The sequence below is a fragment of the Pristiophorus japonicus genome, chromosome 2, assembly GCF_044704955.1.
Source record: "Pristiophorus japonicus isolate sPriJap1 chromosome 2, sPriJap1.hap1, whole genome shotgun sequence".
Classification (NCBI taxonomy): domain Eukaryota; kingdom Metazoa; phylum Chordata; class Chondrichthyes; family Pristiophoridae; genus Pristiophorus; species Pristiophorus japonicus.
In genome coordinates, this window is record NC_091978.1 from 160,681,842 (window position 1) to 160,698,106 (window position 16,265).

The 16,265-nt window shown below is 42.6% G+C and overlaps 1 protein-coding gene across 4 annotated transcripts in view; it reads right to left on the bottom strand.

The window, feature by feature from the left end:
- LOC139242021 (phospholipid-transporting ATPase VD-like) overlaps positions 1 to 16,265 on the bottom strand; it is a 277,618-nt gene that overhangs the window by 47,515 nt on the left and 213,838 nt on the right. For all 4 annotated transcript variants that reach the window (XM_070870156.1, XM_070870149.1, XM_070870165.1 and 1 more), the window contains 3 exons: positions 11,258 to 11,334; positions 1,945 to 2,070; positions 651 to 851 (listed from right to left, as the gene is read on the bottom strand). In XM_070870156.1, the coding sequence (XP_070726257.1) occupies positions 651 to 851; positions 1,945 to 2,070; positions 11,258 to 11,334 (404 nt within the window). The remainder of the gene's footprint in view (positions 1 to 650; positions 852 to 1,944; positions 2,071 to 11,257; positions 11,335 to 16,265) is intronic.

The following is a 16,265-nucleotide window of genomic DNA, read 5'->3' on the forward strand; positions in this document are numbered from 1 at the left end:
GGAGAAGGATCGGGTTTGAGATTTAACATTTTTTTCCATCTTACCTGACCCCAACCCACCCATTTTTGGGGGTTAAAATTACCCCGCATGTTTTTCCAACCTTTCCTCATAATTCCATTCTCTGACAGCCCTTTTCTGCACTGCTTCCAAGGTTTGAATCTTTCCCTGGAGATTCTGTGTATTCAAGATTCAGCCTGACCAGAACACTGTACAGCTTCAGCATCACGGCCTAAGATTTGAACTCTACCAGTGGGGCAGTGTCACTTATCATTGTTTGCTTTGTTAATTGCTGCTCTACAAAGACATTACTAGGTCAGAGTTGAGTCTTTCAACTTCATCTTGGCTGGTTTGACACGATTCATTATGTATGTTCCCCAGTTTTCCTCCACTGATTTAATATCCTATGATTATGTGATCAGAACTGCATTCAGCACTTCAAATGTTGCCTGACGAGCACTTTACAGAGCAGGATTCTTCAGAATTGGGTCATTTTCTATGTATCTACGATCAATTTTAAATGGTTAAGAGCTTCCAGTACAGGTGAGCCTTACATAAATAGATTGAGGACAACAGTGTTAGAGCGGTTAATCACTATTCAAGACAAAGAAACCAAAGCTTCCATATAGTATCAGTGTATTAAACATCAATACCTCCGAATGTTGACCACTTGTGTAAAGTTCTGGAAGTTGGAGGAGTGTCTCTGCAGAAACATCTTTATCCAGGATGCCATAGATAATTGGTGGAACAGATGTGAAGAGGAGGTTAAAGAGGATGAGAATCCAATAATCAATCATAGATGTACCAGAGAATCCACAGAAGAATTGGTACCAGAACAGGAGATTCACATAAGCCTGGAGGAGGAGTAAACCAATATCAAAATAAATGGCAGAAAATACAGCAAGTTTCACTTTATTTTCAAAAGATCACAACTTCTTTCATCGAGCTGTATTTCCCCATGAAACTACAGATTTTCAAATGAGCACAAAATTATGGATTCTTATTGCCAACTGCACTATTTTTCTCAGCAAGTACAAACCGCAGGTTTATTAAAACCACCTGTACAGGAAAGGAGTCTAAAGAATTCAATCCAAAACAAAACTACAATTGATATTCTTTGTGAAAAAAAGGTCAAACAATTACACATAAAACATAAAGCAAATCACTAAAGAAAGCACAAAGAAAACTGCAACATGTTACTGAAGAAATTGTGGAGGGTGCTCATTTTTAGGCATGAAGTCAAGCTGTGGAAATATCTGTTACTTGTAGGGAAAAAGCAAAATGTATTTTTGCAAAGCAAGTAATTTGGCATTGAAAAGAATAGGCAAGAACTGATTTGTAACAAAACTTTAACGGATAACATAAACTAGCAATGTTGAGATGAATGGACCACTTTGCTGCTCCTTCATTCCTCACATGGTATTTTCCCAATCTCACCAAAACTAGCTGAGGGAGCTACAAACAGAGAAGTGGTGTTTTTATCATGGGGTGTAACCATGAAAAGGCATCAAACCATGCTCACATTCACAGAGAAGCAATGGTAGTGTCTAAAATGAGATGACCTTCCTGCTCTTATAGCCAAGGAACACTGCAAAATCAAAGTGGTGGAAAGCAAATCAAATGAAAGGAAAGGAAGAATGACAAAAACTGGGGAAACAAATGAAATGTGTCCCAAGGTACTTCACAGAGGAAAAACACTCGGTGCTGAACACTAAACGGATCTTATTGTCCAAAGATCCATCTTAATTTGACTATATAGTGCTGGGTGATGGACATCAATAACTTTTGCAGTGTCTGTCCTGTATATTACTAGCTTTCCTTGTTATTGAGTAAATACAGTCGAACGTCAAATTGAAGATTGGAGCCAAAGTCTGCTTTCTATTTATTTAGACAAAAAAATTAAACCAATTGGTATTTTGGCAACAGTACTCAGCATATAACACTTACCACATTCTTATAGAAGAAATAAAGTATCATATTGGCAAGTCGGGTGTAGCACCAGTGACCGTGGACAAGCAGCAATTTCTTTAAATGCTTAAATCGAGAAATCGCAAAGTCACTGGACATTACTGCCTGTAAAAGAAAAAAGACTTGCATTTATATAGCACCTAGAACCTTGCATGACCATTGGATGTCCCAAAGTGCTTTACAGCCAATGAAGTACTTTTTGAAGTATAGTCATTGTTGTAATGTGGGAAACACAGCAGCCAAATTGCACACAGCAAACTTCCACAAACAGCAATGTGATAATAACCAAATAATCTGTTGCTGATGTTGATTGAGAGATAAATATTGGCCAGGACACTGAGGATAACTCTCCTGCTCTTTTTCAAAATTCTGCCAGAGGATCATTTACATCTAAATGACAAAAATATTTATGCGTTCAATCAATCAACACAGGAAATACTTTTATAGCACATACTACTTATATATTTGCTTGATTATGACCTATAACACCAGAGTGTTAGGCTTACAGCGAGAAGGATAAAATTTGAAATTTAGTCTATACTGACGTTCACATTTAAAAGTGTGCCCCACTTACTTTATCTTTTTAGAAGCGGGAAGCGGGGGGGCAAAAAGAATGGGCAGATGTTTCTTTCCGCAGCATTAAGGCAGCCTTTGGGTGGCTTATTCACTAACGTGCAAGGGCTACATAAAACTACACTTTGCAGATGGTGTGAAAGGAAAATCGGACTAAAATTATAATCAAATAATGCAAACATAACGCAAAACCATTACTGTATTGAATTTACTACAATTTTAGTGTGCCAAAGTACAAACAATATTTGAGAAACGGCCATCATGTTTTGGTATTTAAATAATTCTTAAAGTTTATAGGCAAGAAGATATGAATTTCAATAGATTAATCTAGTAGGGAAATGTAGTGGTTAAGAATATAAGAGCCTGCTCCGCCATTCAATAAGATCATGGCTGATCTTCGAACTCAACTCCACTTTCCCGCCTGTTGCCCATATCCTTTGATTCCCCTAGAGTCCAAACATCTATCTATCTCAGCCTTGAATATATTCAACAACTCGGCATCCACAACCCTTTGTGGTAGAGATTTCCAAAGATTTATAACTCTGAGTGAAAAAATTCCTTCTCACCTCTGTCTTAAATAGCCGAGCCCGTATTCTGAGACTATGCTCTCCAGTCCTAGACTCTCCAGCCAGGGGATACAACCTCTCAGCATCTACCCTGTCAATCCCCCTCAGAATCTTATGTTTCAATGAGATCACCTCTCATTCTTCTAAACTCCAGAAAGTATAGACCCAATCTATTCAATCTCTCTTCATAGGACAACACTCATCCCAGTGATCAATCTAGTGACCCTTCCTTGCACTGCCTCTAAGGCATGTATGTCCTTTCTCAGAGGAGACCAAAAATATGCGTAGTTACTCAAGGTGTGGTCTCACCAAAGCTCTGTACAATTGTAGTAAGACTTCCTCACTCTTATAATCCAACTCCCTTGCAATAAAGGTCAACATGCCATTTGCCTTCCTAATTGCTTGCTGTACCTCCCTGCTAATTTTGTGAGGATATCTAAATCTCTTTGAACATCAACATTTAATAGTTTATCACCATTTAATAAATATTGTTTTATTAAAAATATTCTTTCAACCAAAGTGACTAACCTCATATTTCCCCACATTATATGCCATCTGCCAGCTTATTGCTTTGCAGCCTCCTCACATTTTACTTTCCCACCTAGCTTTGTATCGTCAGCAAACTTCGATACACTGCACTCGGTCCCTTCATCTAAGTCATCAATATAGTTTTCTTTGGAATAGAGGAGGCTAAGGGGAGATCTTATTGAGGTGTATAAAATTATGAGGGGCTTGGATAGAGTGCATAGGGAGGACCTATTTCCCTTAGCAGAGGGATTAACAATCAGGGGGCATGGATTTACAATAATTGGTAGGAAGTTCAGAGGGGATTTGAGGGCAAATTGTTTCACCCAGAGGGTGGAAGGGTCTGGAAATCACTGCCTGAAAGGATGGTAGAGGCAGAAACCCTCACTACATTTAAAAAGTACTTGGATGTTAGGGTTAGGGTTACATTTAAAAATGGATGTGCACTTGGCCTGCAAGGCTACAGACCGAGAGCTCGAAATTGGAATTAGGCTGGATAACTGTTTGTCGGCTGGCCCAGACACGTTGGGCCGAAATGGCCTCCTTCCATTCTGTAAATTTCTATGATTTCTTAGATTTCTATGAGTGTAAATAACTCAGGCCCAAGCAATGATCTGTGCGGTATCCCACGAGTTACAACCTGCCAACTGGAAAATTATGTGTTTATCATATCCTTCTGTTTTTTGTCCGTTAACCAATCCGCTAGCCATATATTACCCCAAACACCACAAGTTCTTATCTGGCGTAGCAAACTTTTATGTGGCACCTTATCAAATGCATTTTAGAAATCGAAGTATACTACATCCACTGGTTACCTTTTATCCCTGGAAACGGTAGCATAGTGGTAACATCACCGGACTAATAATCCAGATGCCTGGACAAATGATCCAGAGAAAGAAGTTCAAATCCCATCACGGCAGCTGGGGAATTTAACTTCAGTTAATTAAATACATTTGGAATAAAAAGCTAGTGTCGGTAATGGTGACCATGAAACTACCAGATTGTCGTAAAAACCCATCTGGTTCACTAATGTCCTTCAGGGAGGGAAATGTGCTGTCCTTACCCAGTATGCCTATAAGTGACTCCAGACCCCCACAGGATATAGCTGCCAGACTGGGCCTGCAGCAGGTGGTGAAAGAACCATCATGAGGGAAAAACCTACTTGACCTCGTCCTCATCAATCTATGTGTCGCAGATGCATCTGTCCATGACAGCATTGGTAGCAGTGACCACCGCACAGTCATTGTGGAGATGAAATCCCATCTTTACACTGAGGACACCCTCCAGCGTGTTGTGTGGGTGTGCGAAATGGGATAGATTCAGAATATATCGAGCAGCTTAAAACTGGGCATCCATGAGGCACTGTGGGCCATCAGCAGCAGCAGAATTGTATTCCACCACAATGTGTAACCTCATGGCCCGGCATATCCTTCACCATCAAGCCTGGGGACCAACCGTGGTTCAATGAACAATGTAGAAGAGCATGCCAGGAGCAGCGCCAGGCATACCTGAAAATGAGGTGTCAACACAGGACTACATGCATGCTAAAAAGCGGAGCAGCATGCTATAGACAAGGCTAAGCGATCCCACAACCAACGGATCAGATTAAAGCTCTGTAGTCCTGCCACATCCAGTCGTGAATGGTGGTGGACCATTAAACAACTAACAGGAGGAGCAGGCTCCATGAATATCCCCATCCTCAATGATGGCGGAGTGCAAAAGAAAAGGCTGTGTTTACAACCAAAAGTGCCGAGTGGATGATCCATATTGGCCTCCTCCTGAGGTCCCCACCATCAGCTGAGAAATACCAAAGGGCAGAAAACGCTATTGGGAATTGTGTACAGACCACCAAACAGTAGTAGTGAGGTTGGGGACAGCATCAAACAAGAAATTAGGGATGCATGCAATAAAGGTACAGCAGTCATCATGGGTGACTTTAATCTAAATATAGATTGGGCTAACCAAACTGGTAGCAATACGGTGGAGGAGGATTTCCTGGAGTGTAGGGATGGTTTTCTGGACCAATATGTCGAGGAACCAACTAGAGAGCTGGCCTTACTATACTGGGTGATGTGTAATGAGAAAGGACTAATTAGCAATCTTGTTGTGCGAGGCACCTTGGGGAAGAGGGACCATAATATGGTAGAATTCTTTATTAAGATGGAGAGTGACACAGTTAATTCAGAGACTAGGGTCCTGAACTTAAGGAAAGGTATCTTCAATGGTATGAGACGTGAATTGGCTAGAATAGACTGGCAAATGATACTTAAAGGGTTGACGGTGGATAGGCAATGGCAAACATTTAAAGATCACATGGATGAGTTTCAACAATTGTACATCCCTGTCTAGAGTAAAAATAAAACCGGGAAGGTTGCTCAACCGTGGCTAACAAAGGAAATTAAGGATAGTGTTAAATCCAAGGAAGAGGCATAGAAATTGGCCAGAAAAAGCATCAAACCTGAGGACTGGGAGAAATTTAGAATTTGGCAGAGGGGGACAAAGGGTTTAATTAGGAGGGGGAAAAAAAGAGGATGAGAGGAAGCTTGCTGGGAACATAAAAACTGACTGCAAAAGCTTCTATAGATATGTGAAGAGAAAGAGATTAGTAAAGACAAACGTAGGTCCCTTGCAGTCAGATTCAGGTGAATTTATAATGGGGAACAAAGAAATGGCAGACCAGTTGAACAAAAATTTTTGTTCCGTCTTCACGAAGGAAGACACAAATAACCTTCCGGAAGTACTATGGGACCGAGTGTCTGGTGAGAAGGAGGAACTGAAGGATATCCTTATTAGGCGGCAAATTATGTTACGGAAATTGATGGGATTGAAGGCCGATAAATCCCCGGGGCCTGATAGTCTGCATCCCAGAGTACTTAAGGAAGTGGCCCCAGAAATAGTGGATGCATTGGTGATCATTTTCTAACAGTCTATCGACTCTGGATCAGTTCCTATGGACTGGAGGGTAGCTAATGTAACACCACATTTTAAAAAAGGAGGGAGAGAGAAAACGGGTAATTATAGACCGGTTAGCCTGACATCAGTAGTGGGGAAAATGGTGGAATCAATTATAGATGAAATAACAGCGCATTTGGAAAGCAGTGACAGGATCAGTCCAAGTCAACATAGATTTATGAAAGGGAAATCATACTTGACAAATCTTCTGGAATTTTTTGAGGATGTAACTAGCAGAGTGGACAAGGGAGAACCAGTGGATGTGGTGTATTTGGACTTTCAAAAGACTTTTGACAAGGTCCCACACAAGAGATTGGTGTGCAAAATTAAAGCACATGATATTGGGAGTAATGTACTGACATGGCTAGAGAACTGGTTGGCAGACAGGAAGCAGAGAGTCGGGATAAACGGGTCCTTTTCAGAATGGCAGGCAGTGACTAATGGGGTGCCGCAGGGCTCAGTGCTGGGACCCCAGCTATTTACAATATACATGAATGATTTGGATGAAGGAATTGAGTGTAATATCTCCAAGTTTGCAGATGACACTAAACTGGCTGGCGGTGTGAGCTGTGAGGAGGACTCTAAGAGGCTGCAGGGTGACTTGGACAGGTTAGGTGAGTGGGCAAATGCATGGCAGATGCAGTATAATCTGGATAAATGTGAGGTTATCCACTTTGGGGGCAAAAACACGAAGGCAGAATATTATCTGAATGATGGCAGATTAGGAAAAGGGGAGGTGCAACGAGACGTAGGTGTCATGGTACATCAGTCATTGAAAGGTGACATGCAGGTACAGCAGGCGGTGAAGAAGGCAAATGGTATGTTGGCCTTCATCGCTAGGGGTTTTGAGTATAGGAGCAGGGAGGTCTTACTGCAGGTGTACAGGACCTTGGTGAGGCCTCACCTGGAATATTGTGTTCAGTTTTGGTCTCCTAATCTGAGGAAGAACATTGTTGCTATTGAGGGAGTGCAGCGAAGATTCACCAGACTAATTCCTGGATGGCTGGACTGAGATATGAGGAGAGACTGGATCGACTGGGCCTTTATTCACTGGAGTTTAGAAGGATGAGTGGGGATCTCATAGAAACATATAAAATTCTGATGGGACTGGACAGGTTAGATGCAGGAAGAATGTTCCTGATGTTGGGGAAGTCCACAACCAGGGGTCACAGTCTAAGGATAAGGGGTAAGTCATTTAGGACTGAGATGAGGTGAAACTTCTTCACTCAAGCGAGTTGTTAACCTGTAGAATTCCCTACCGCAGTGAGTTGTTGATGCCAGTTCATTGGATATATTCAAGAGGGAGTTAGATGTGGCCCTTACTGCTAAAGGGATCAAGGGATATGGAGAGAAAGCAGGAGAGGGGTACTGAGGTGAATGATCAGCCATGATCTTATTGAATAGTGTTGCAGGCTCGAAGGGCCGAATAGCCTACTCCTGCACCTATTTTCTATGTTTCTATCACAGAAGCCAGTCTTCAGCCAATTCGATTCACTCCACATGATATCAAGAAACAGCTGAACGCACTGGATATAGCAAAGGCTATGGACCCTCACAACATTCCGGCTGTTGTGCTGAAGACCTGTGCTCCAGAACTAGCCGCACCTCTAACCAAACTGTTCCACTACAGCTACAACACTGGCATGTATCCAACAATATGGAAAACTGCCCAGGTATGTTCTGTCCACAAAAAGCAGGACAAATCCAATCTGGCCAATTATCACCCCATCATTCTACTCTCAATCATCAGCAAAATGATGGACGGTGTCGTCAACAGTACTATCAAGCAGCATTTACTCACCAATAACCTGCTCACTGATGCCCAGTTTGGGTTTTGCCAGGACCACCTGGCTCCAGATCTCATTACAGCCTTGATCCAAACATGGACAAAAGAGCTGAATTCCAGGTGTGAGGTGAGAGTGACTGCCCTCAAAATCAAGGCAGCATTTGACTGAGTGTGGCATCAAGGAGCCCTAGTAAAACTGAAGTTAATGGGAATCAGGGGGAAAACTCCACTGGCTGGAGTCATAGCTAGCACAAAGGAAAATGGTTGTGGTGGTTGGGGGTCAATCATCGCAGCCCCAGGAGTTCCTCAGGACAGTGTCCTAGGCCCAACCATCTTCAGTTGCTTCATCAATGACCTTCCTTCCATCATAAGGTCAGAAGTGGGGTTGTTCGTTGATGATTGCAGTGTTCAGTTCCATTCGCAACTCCTCAGATAATGCAGCCGTCCATGCCCACATACAGCAAGACAACATTCAGGCTTGGGCTGATAAGTGGCAAGTAACATTCGCACCACACAAGTGTCAGGCAATGACTATCTCCAACAAGCGAGAGTCTAACAACCGCCTCTTAACATTCAATGGTATTGCCATCGCTGAATCCCCTACCATCAAGATCCAGGGGGGGTCACCATTGACCAGAAACTTAACTGGACCAGCCACATAAATACTGTGGCAACAAGAGCGGGTCAGAGGCTGGGTATTCTGTGACGATTGTCTCACCTCCTGACTCCCCAAAGTCTTTCCACCATCTACAAGGCACAAGTCAGGATTGTGATGGAATACGCTCCACTTGCCTAGATGAGTGCAGCTCCAACAACACTCAAGAAGCTTGATACAGTCCAGGACAAAGCAGCCCACTTGATTGGCACCCCATCTAACACCTTAAACATCCACTCCCTCCACCATCGGCGCACTGTGGCTGCATTGTGTACCATCGACAAGATGCACTGCAGCAACTCGCCAAGGCTTCTTCGGCAGCATCTCCCAAACCCGCGATTCTACCACCTGGAAGGACAAGGGCAGCAAGCACATGGGAACACCACCATCTCCACATTCCCCTCCAAGTCACACACCATCCTGATTTGGAAACATATCGCCGTTCTTTCGTCATCGCTGGATCAAAATCCTAGAACTCCCTCCCTAACAGCACTGTAGGAGTACCATCACCACACGGACTGCAGCGGTTCAAGAAGGTGGCTCATTACCATCTTCTCAAGGGCAATTAGGGATGGGCAATAAATGCTGGCCTTGCCTGCGACGTCCACATCCCGTGAACGAATTTTTTTAAATCCTGCTAGCTACATCTGCAAAAAACTCTTAAATTTGTTAAACATGATTTGTCTTTCATAAAACCATGTTTCCTCTACCTAATCCTATTACAGGTGCAGCGTCGAGAATCCGGAGTTCCGGAATGTTCCAGATTCCAGACTCCGGGACGATCGGTGGCAGGGTCGTCCGGAATCCGTAAAATGTTCCGGAATTCGGACCTGCCGACCCTGACGACCTCGGGGCCCCACTGCTGCCCAACCTCTGGCCTCGCCTCACCACCGCTTCCTTTACATCGGGGCCTCCTCGCCAGTCCGTCCAAACAACTCCTCGGCGGGGGCCACCCACCAGACAACATCTTCCTTGGCGGAGCCAGATGGCCCGAACAGCTCTTTGGCAGGAATTCCTCCCCCGTCCCCTTTCTGACATTCCGTAATCTGGAAATATCCGAACCTGGGCTCGGGTGTTTCCAGTTTCGTGATGTCAAGTCCGGAAAAGCCCGAAACCCAGAATGGCCTCGGTCCTAAGGGTTGCGGATTTTAGGCGCTGCACCTGTATTAGTTTCTAAGTACCCACCCTGTTACCACTTCCTTAATAATAGATTCCAGCATTTTCCAGATGCCTGATGTCAGGCTAACCCCCCTGTACTTCCCTGTTTGCTCTCTCCCTCCTTTCTTGAATAGTGGTGTTACACTTGCAACCTTATAATTCATTGGGACCGTTCTAGGATGTAGATAATTTTTGATGATCACAACCAATTCATCCACTATCTCTGCAGCCACCTCTTTTAGAATTCTCGGATGCAGACCATCAGGTCCAGGGGATTGTCAGCTTTAGTCCGATTAATTTTTCAAGTACTTTTTCTCTACTGATATTAATTACTTTAAGTTCCTCACTCTTAATAGCCCCTTGGTTTCCCACTATTTTTGGAATTCTTTTTGTGCCTTCCACTATGAAGACAGATACAAAATAGTTGTTTAAGATGACTACCATTTCATAGAAACATAGAAAATAGGTGCAGGAGTAGGCCATTCGGCCCTTCTAGCCTGCACCGCCATTCAATGAGTTCATGGCTGAACATGCAACTTCAGTACCCCCTTCCTGCTTTCTCGCCATACCCCATTTCCTTATTCCCCGTTATAATTTCACTTGTCTCAGCCTCAAAGGGGCCAATGTTTACTTTTGGTACTCTTATTTTTTTCCATACTTGTAGTAGATGTTACATTCTGTTTTTATATTTCTTGCTACTTTCGTCTAATATTCTATTTTCTCCCTTATCATCAATTTTTTTGGTCATCCTTTGCTGGTTTCGGAAGCTTTCCCTTTCCTTAGGCTTACAGATATTCTTCAACATTATAAACTTATTTTTTAATCTAATACTATCCTTCTTCTTTAGTTAGCCATAAATAATTGTTCATAAAAATGATCAAAGCTTCAAATGAAGCCAAATGGGACAACACCCTGCAGACTTTGCAATGTGCCATAGTTACACTGTTAAGAGTACATACATACATATTTACCACATCTTTAAAACAAGCACCAAACTAAAACTGTATCCATGGTGCACACATTGTATTTGTATATTTACATTCATCCGTATATAGACAAGTATTCTTGTCGTTTTACCTGCATCCCTTCCTGACCAGAGATTCCTATTCCAACATCAGCCACCTGAATCATACTGACATCATTGGCACCATCACCTGCATTTCAAATCAAAACAGATTTAAATTAAAACAAGGATGAAAAGAAAATTCAGTTTGTTTGAAGAGCACTATTACGACAAACAGGGATATTTGTTTGGAGAGGGGGAAAAAAGAGGCAGTGTTTGTCATGATAATGTTACAAACTGAAACAAACATGTGCTTTCACACAATTTACATCACTACATCTCCTATTTACAAAACTGTTGTTATTTTGTAGAGCATTTCTCATTTAGAAGGTTCCCTTTTAAGAAGCTACTGTTTATAAAAAAAAATCCTTTCATTTCAGAATATTAAAGTGCAGGAAGATGCTCAGAGGGCAAATGCAAATGGTGTGGCACAATGCTATCCAAAGCACGTCAGTTAGATCCGTGGTCTAGGGGTAGGGGGCGAAAGAATGGGCACTGGGTATTGGGAGAGCAAAAATTAGCCAGATGGAACCAGTCTCCAGCATGAGTCCCTGCCCTGAGGAGTAAAGGAGAGAAAATGTGGAAATGTGGAGGACACAAATAGGGTTAAGCTCAGGTGTAGGAGAGTAGGAGCCTTTTTACACAAAGTAAATCTAAAGCCTTCAAAGAACACAACTGCGGTAACCCAATAGAAGATTTCAGACCTCCAGACTTTCTACCGTTTCATACAAATGAAGTGACAACTACTTTGTTGAATTATTTTGCTGAACAAAAAGTAATTATCAGTCATTATAGAAGTCTGTAATTTATAGGTGCATTCATTTACTACTACAGTACAGTACAAGTGTTAGTGTTTCAAAAGAAGCCAGTCCATCACCTTTCTGTTCCTTTAACTCTTAACCATTCCAGGGATCTACTTTTACAACAATGGACAGTCCTGTATTACACAGCGAAGCTCCGTGGACTGGGTCTCAGGAGAGTTCGAAGTAGAAGTTTTTGTAAAAATATAAAAAATTAAAGGAGCTTAAGCAACTGCTCAGATTCTTTTCATCACAGAACTCCTTACTTTCCAGAATGGACAATACATATTTAATGGAACAAACAACTGTGACACTTAGTGCTTTGTTCTGTTACCACAAGGCTGACTGTGAGGTGGTGAGAAGATGCCAGCTGCTGCCTCAAGTAACAGAATAGAAGAACAAAAGAAATAGGAGCAGGAGTAGGCCATTCGGCTTCTTGAGCCTGCTCCACCTTTCAATAAGATCATGGCTGATCTTCAACATCAACTCCACTTGCCTGCACTATCCCCATATCCCTCGATTCCCTTAATATTCAAAAATCTATCGATCTCTGTGTGAATATACTCAACAACTGAAAGTCCACAGCCCTCTGGGATAGAGAATTCCAAAGATTCACCACCCTCTGAGTGAAGAGGTTTCTCCTCACCTCAGTCCTAAATGGCTGACCCCTTATTCTGAGACAACTGTGACTCCTGGTTCTGGACTCCCCAGCCAGAGGAAACATCCTCCCTGCATCTACCCTGTCAAGCCCTATAAGAATTTTGTATGTTTCAATGAGATACATACAAACATAGAAAATAGGTGCAGGAGTAGGCCATTCGGCCCTTCGAGCCTGCACCACCATTCAATAGGATCATGGCTGATCATCACCTCAGTACCCTTTTCCTTCTTTCTCTCCATACTCCTTGATCCCTTTAGCCATAAGGGCCATATCTAACTCCCTCTTGAACATATCCAACAAACTGGCATCAACAACTCACTGCGGTAGAGAATTCCACAGGTTAACAACTCTCTGAGTGAAGAAGTTTCTCCTAAATGGTTTACCCTTTATCCTTAGACTGTGTCCCCTGGTTCTGGACTTCCCCAACATCGGGAACATTCTTCCTGCATCTAACCTGTCCAGTCCCGGCAGAATTTTATATGTTTCAATGAGATCCCCTCTCATCCTTCTAAACTCCAATGAATACAGGCCCAGTCGATCCAGTCTCTCCTCATATGTCATTCTTGCCTTCCCGGGAATCAGTCTGGTGAACCTTCGCTGCACTCCCTCAATAGCAAGAACATCCTTCCTCAGATTAGGAGACCAAAACTGAACACAATATTCCAGGTGAGGTCTCACCAAGGCCCTGTACAACTGCAATAAGACCTCCCTGCTCCTATATTCAAATTCCCTAGCTATGAAGGCCAACATGCCATTTGCCTTCTTCACTGCCTGCTGTACCTGCATGCCAACTTTCAATGACTGATGTACCATGACACCCAGGTCTCGTTGCACCTCCCCTTTTCCTAATCTGCCGCCATTCAGATAATATTCTGCCCTCGTGTTTTTGCCACCAAAGTGGATAACCTCACATTTATCCACATTATACTGCATCTGCCATGCATTTGCCCACTCACCTAACCTGTCCAAGTCATCCTGCAGCCTCTTAGCATCCTCCTCGCAGCTCACACTGCCACACAGCTTAGTGTCATCTGCAAACTTGGAGATATTACACTCAATTCCTTCATCTAAATCATTAATTAATATTGTAAATAGTTGGGGTCCCAGTACTGAGCCCTGCGGCACCCCAGTAGTCACTGCCTGCCATTCTGAAAAGGACCTGTTTATCCCGACTCTCTGCTTCCTGTCTGCCAACCAGTTCTCCATCCACGTCAATACATTACCCCCAATACCATGTGCTTTAATTCTGCACACCAATCTCTTGTGTGGGACCTTATCAAAAGCCTTTTGAAAGTCCAAATACACCACATCCACTGGTTCTCCCCTGTCCTCTCTACTAGTTACATCCTCAAAAAATTCTAGAAGATTTGTCAAGTGTGATTTCCCTTTCATAAATCCATGCTGACTTGGACCGATCCATCACTGCTTTCCAAATGCGCTGCTATTTCATCTTTAATAATTGATTCCAACATTTTCCCCACTACTGATGTCAGGCTAACCGGTCTATAATTCCCCGTTTTCTCTCTTCCTCCTTTCTTAAAAAGTGGTGTTACATTAGCTACCCTCCAGTCCATTGAAACTGATCCAGAGTCGATAGACTGCTGGAAAATGATCACCTATGCATCCACTATTTCTAGTGCCACTTCCTTAAGTACTCTGGGATGCAGACTATCAGGCCCCGGGGATTTATCAGCCTTCAATCCCATCAATTTCCGTAACATAATTTGCCGCCTAATAAGGATTTCCTCCAGTTCCTCCTTCTCACTGGACCCTCTGTCCCTTAGTATTTCCGGAAGGTTATTTGTGTCTTCCTTCGTGAAGACAGAACCAAAGTATTTGTTCAATTGGTCTGTCATTTCTTTGTTCCCCATTATAAATTCACCTGATTCTGACTGCAAGGGACCTACGTTTGTCTTCAATAATCTTTCTTGCATGCAGCAAGACCTGGACAACTTTCAGGCATAGGCTGACAAGTGTCCGGCAAAACCATCTCCAACAAGAGAGAGTCAAGCACTTCCCCTTGACATTCAATGGGATTACCATCGCCGAATCCCCCAAGATTAATATCCTGGGGGTCACCAGTGAAACTTAACTGCATCAGCCACATAAATTCTGTGGCTACAAGAGCAGTCAGAAGTTGGGTAAGCTGTGACGAGTGACTCATATCCTGAGTCCCCAAAGACCTACCACTATCTACAAGGCACAACTCAGAATTGTGATGGAATACTCTCCACTTAGCTGGATGAGTGCAGCTCCAGCAAAACTCAAGAAGCTCGACACCATCCAGGACAAAGCAGCCCACTTGATTGGCACACCATCTACCACCTTAAATATTACTTCCCTCCACCACCAGTGCACGGTATCTGCAGTATGTACCCTCTACAAGATGTACTCCAGCAATTCACCAAGGCTTCTTCGACAGCACCTCCAAAACCTGCGACCTTTACCATACTTAGAAGGACAATGGCAACAGGCGCGTGGGAACACCACCATCTGCAAGTTCCCCTCCAAGTCGCACACCATCCTGACTTGGAAATATATCGCCGTTCCTTCATCGCCGCTGGGTCAAAATGCTGGAACTCCTTACCTAACAGCATTGTGTGAGTACCTTCACCACAAGGACTGCAGCAGTTCGAGAAGGCGGGTCACCACCACTTTCGCGAGGGTAATTAGGGATGGGCAATAAATGCTGGTCTTGCCAGCGATGCCTACATCACATGAATGAATTAAAAAATATATATTGTGTAGTGACCAGGGAGAAAATTGTCAAGGCACCGGTTCCTATCTTGGAATAGTACCCAGAGATTTAAGGGAGAATAACTTAAAAATGGACATGTTCATTAATAAAAAAGTAAAAAGTGATCATTCTGGAGGCAATATTGAAATTAGATGCATGAACAAAACTGTAATCAAAGCTACTAATTTTCTCCCTTTTCATTTGATATATAATAAAAACATGTACAGTCACACACGAGGAAAATAAAGATATCCTTACTGGGCAACAGTTTTGCTTAACTGATTAAGTAATAATGGGAAACGAGAAAAAGAAAGAAAATCAATGTCCAAATAGACTAATTGTCGTGACATAAATGCCAAGGAACAGATCTAAACCAAGCCAATCAAATTTGGAGCATCTCATTAAGCATCTCCTTAATGTCTGTGTAACAAAATAAATGATAAAGGGCTTCTGGATGGAATCCTGTAGAAGTCCAAATATATTTTGAAGGAAAACCCTAATGGCATAGGAATATTCCAGGGATAGTCATCTCTCTTACACCATGCTACATTACATCCACCAAACACTGTTGTCTTTTAAATATGTTTTAGAACAGTTACTACAACAAATGAGTTACTCAAGGCAGAAAACTCAGGGGATCTCCAAGGCTTTCTTCAAAAAAATCCTTGATTTTATTAACATATAGACATACATATTTCAGTCAAAATCTAACACAAATTTTAAAAAAATGCTAATTTTACCCAACTTTTGTTGCAATAATAAAAATCATAGGTATATCATAGAGCAACTCCAACCGACTGGGGCTAGAAGAACACCAAATTAAT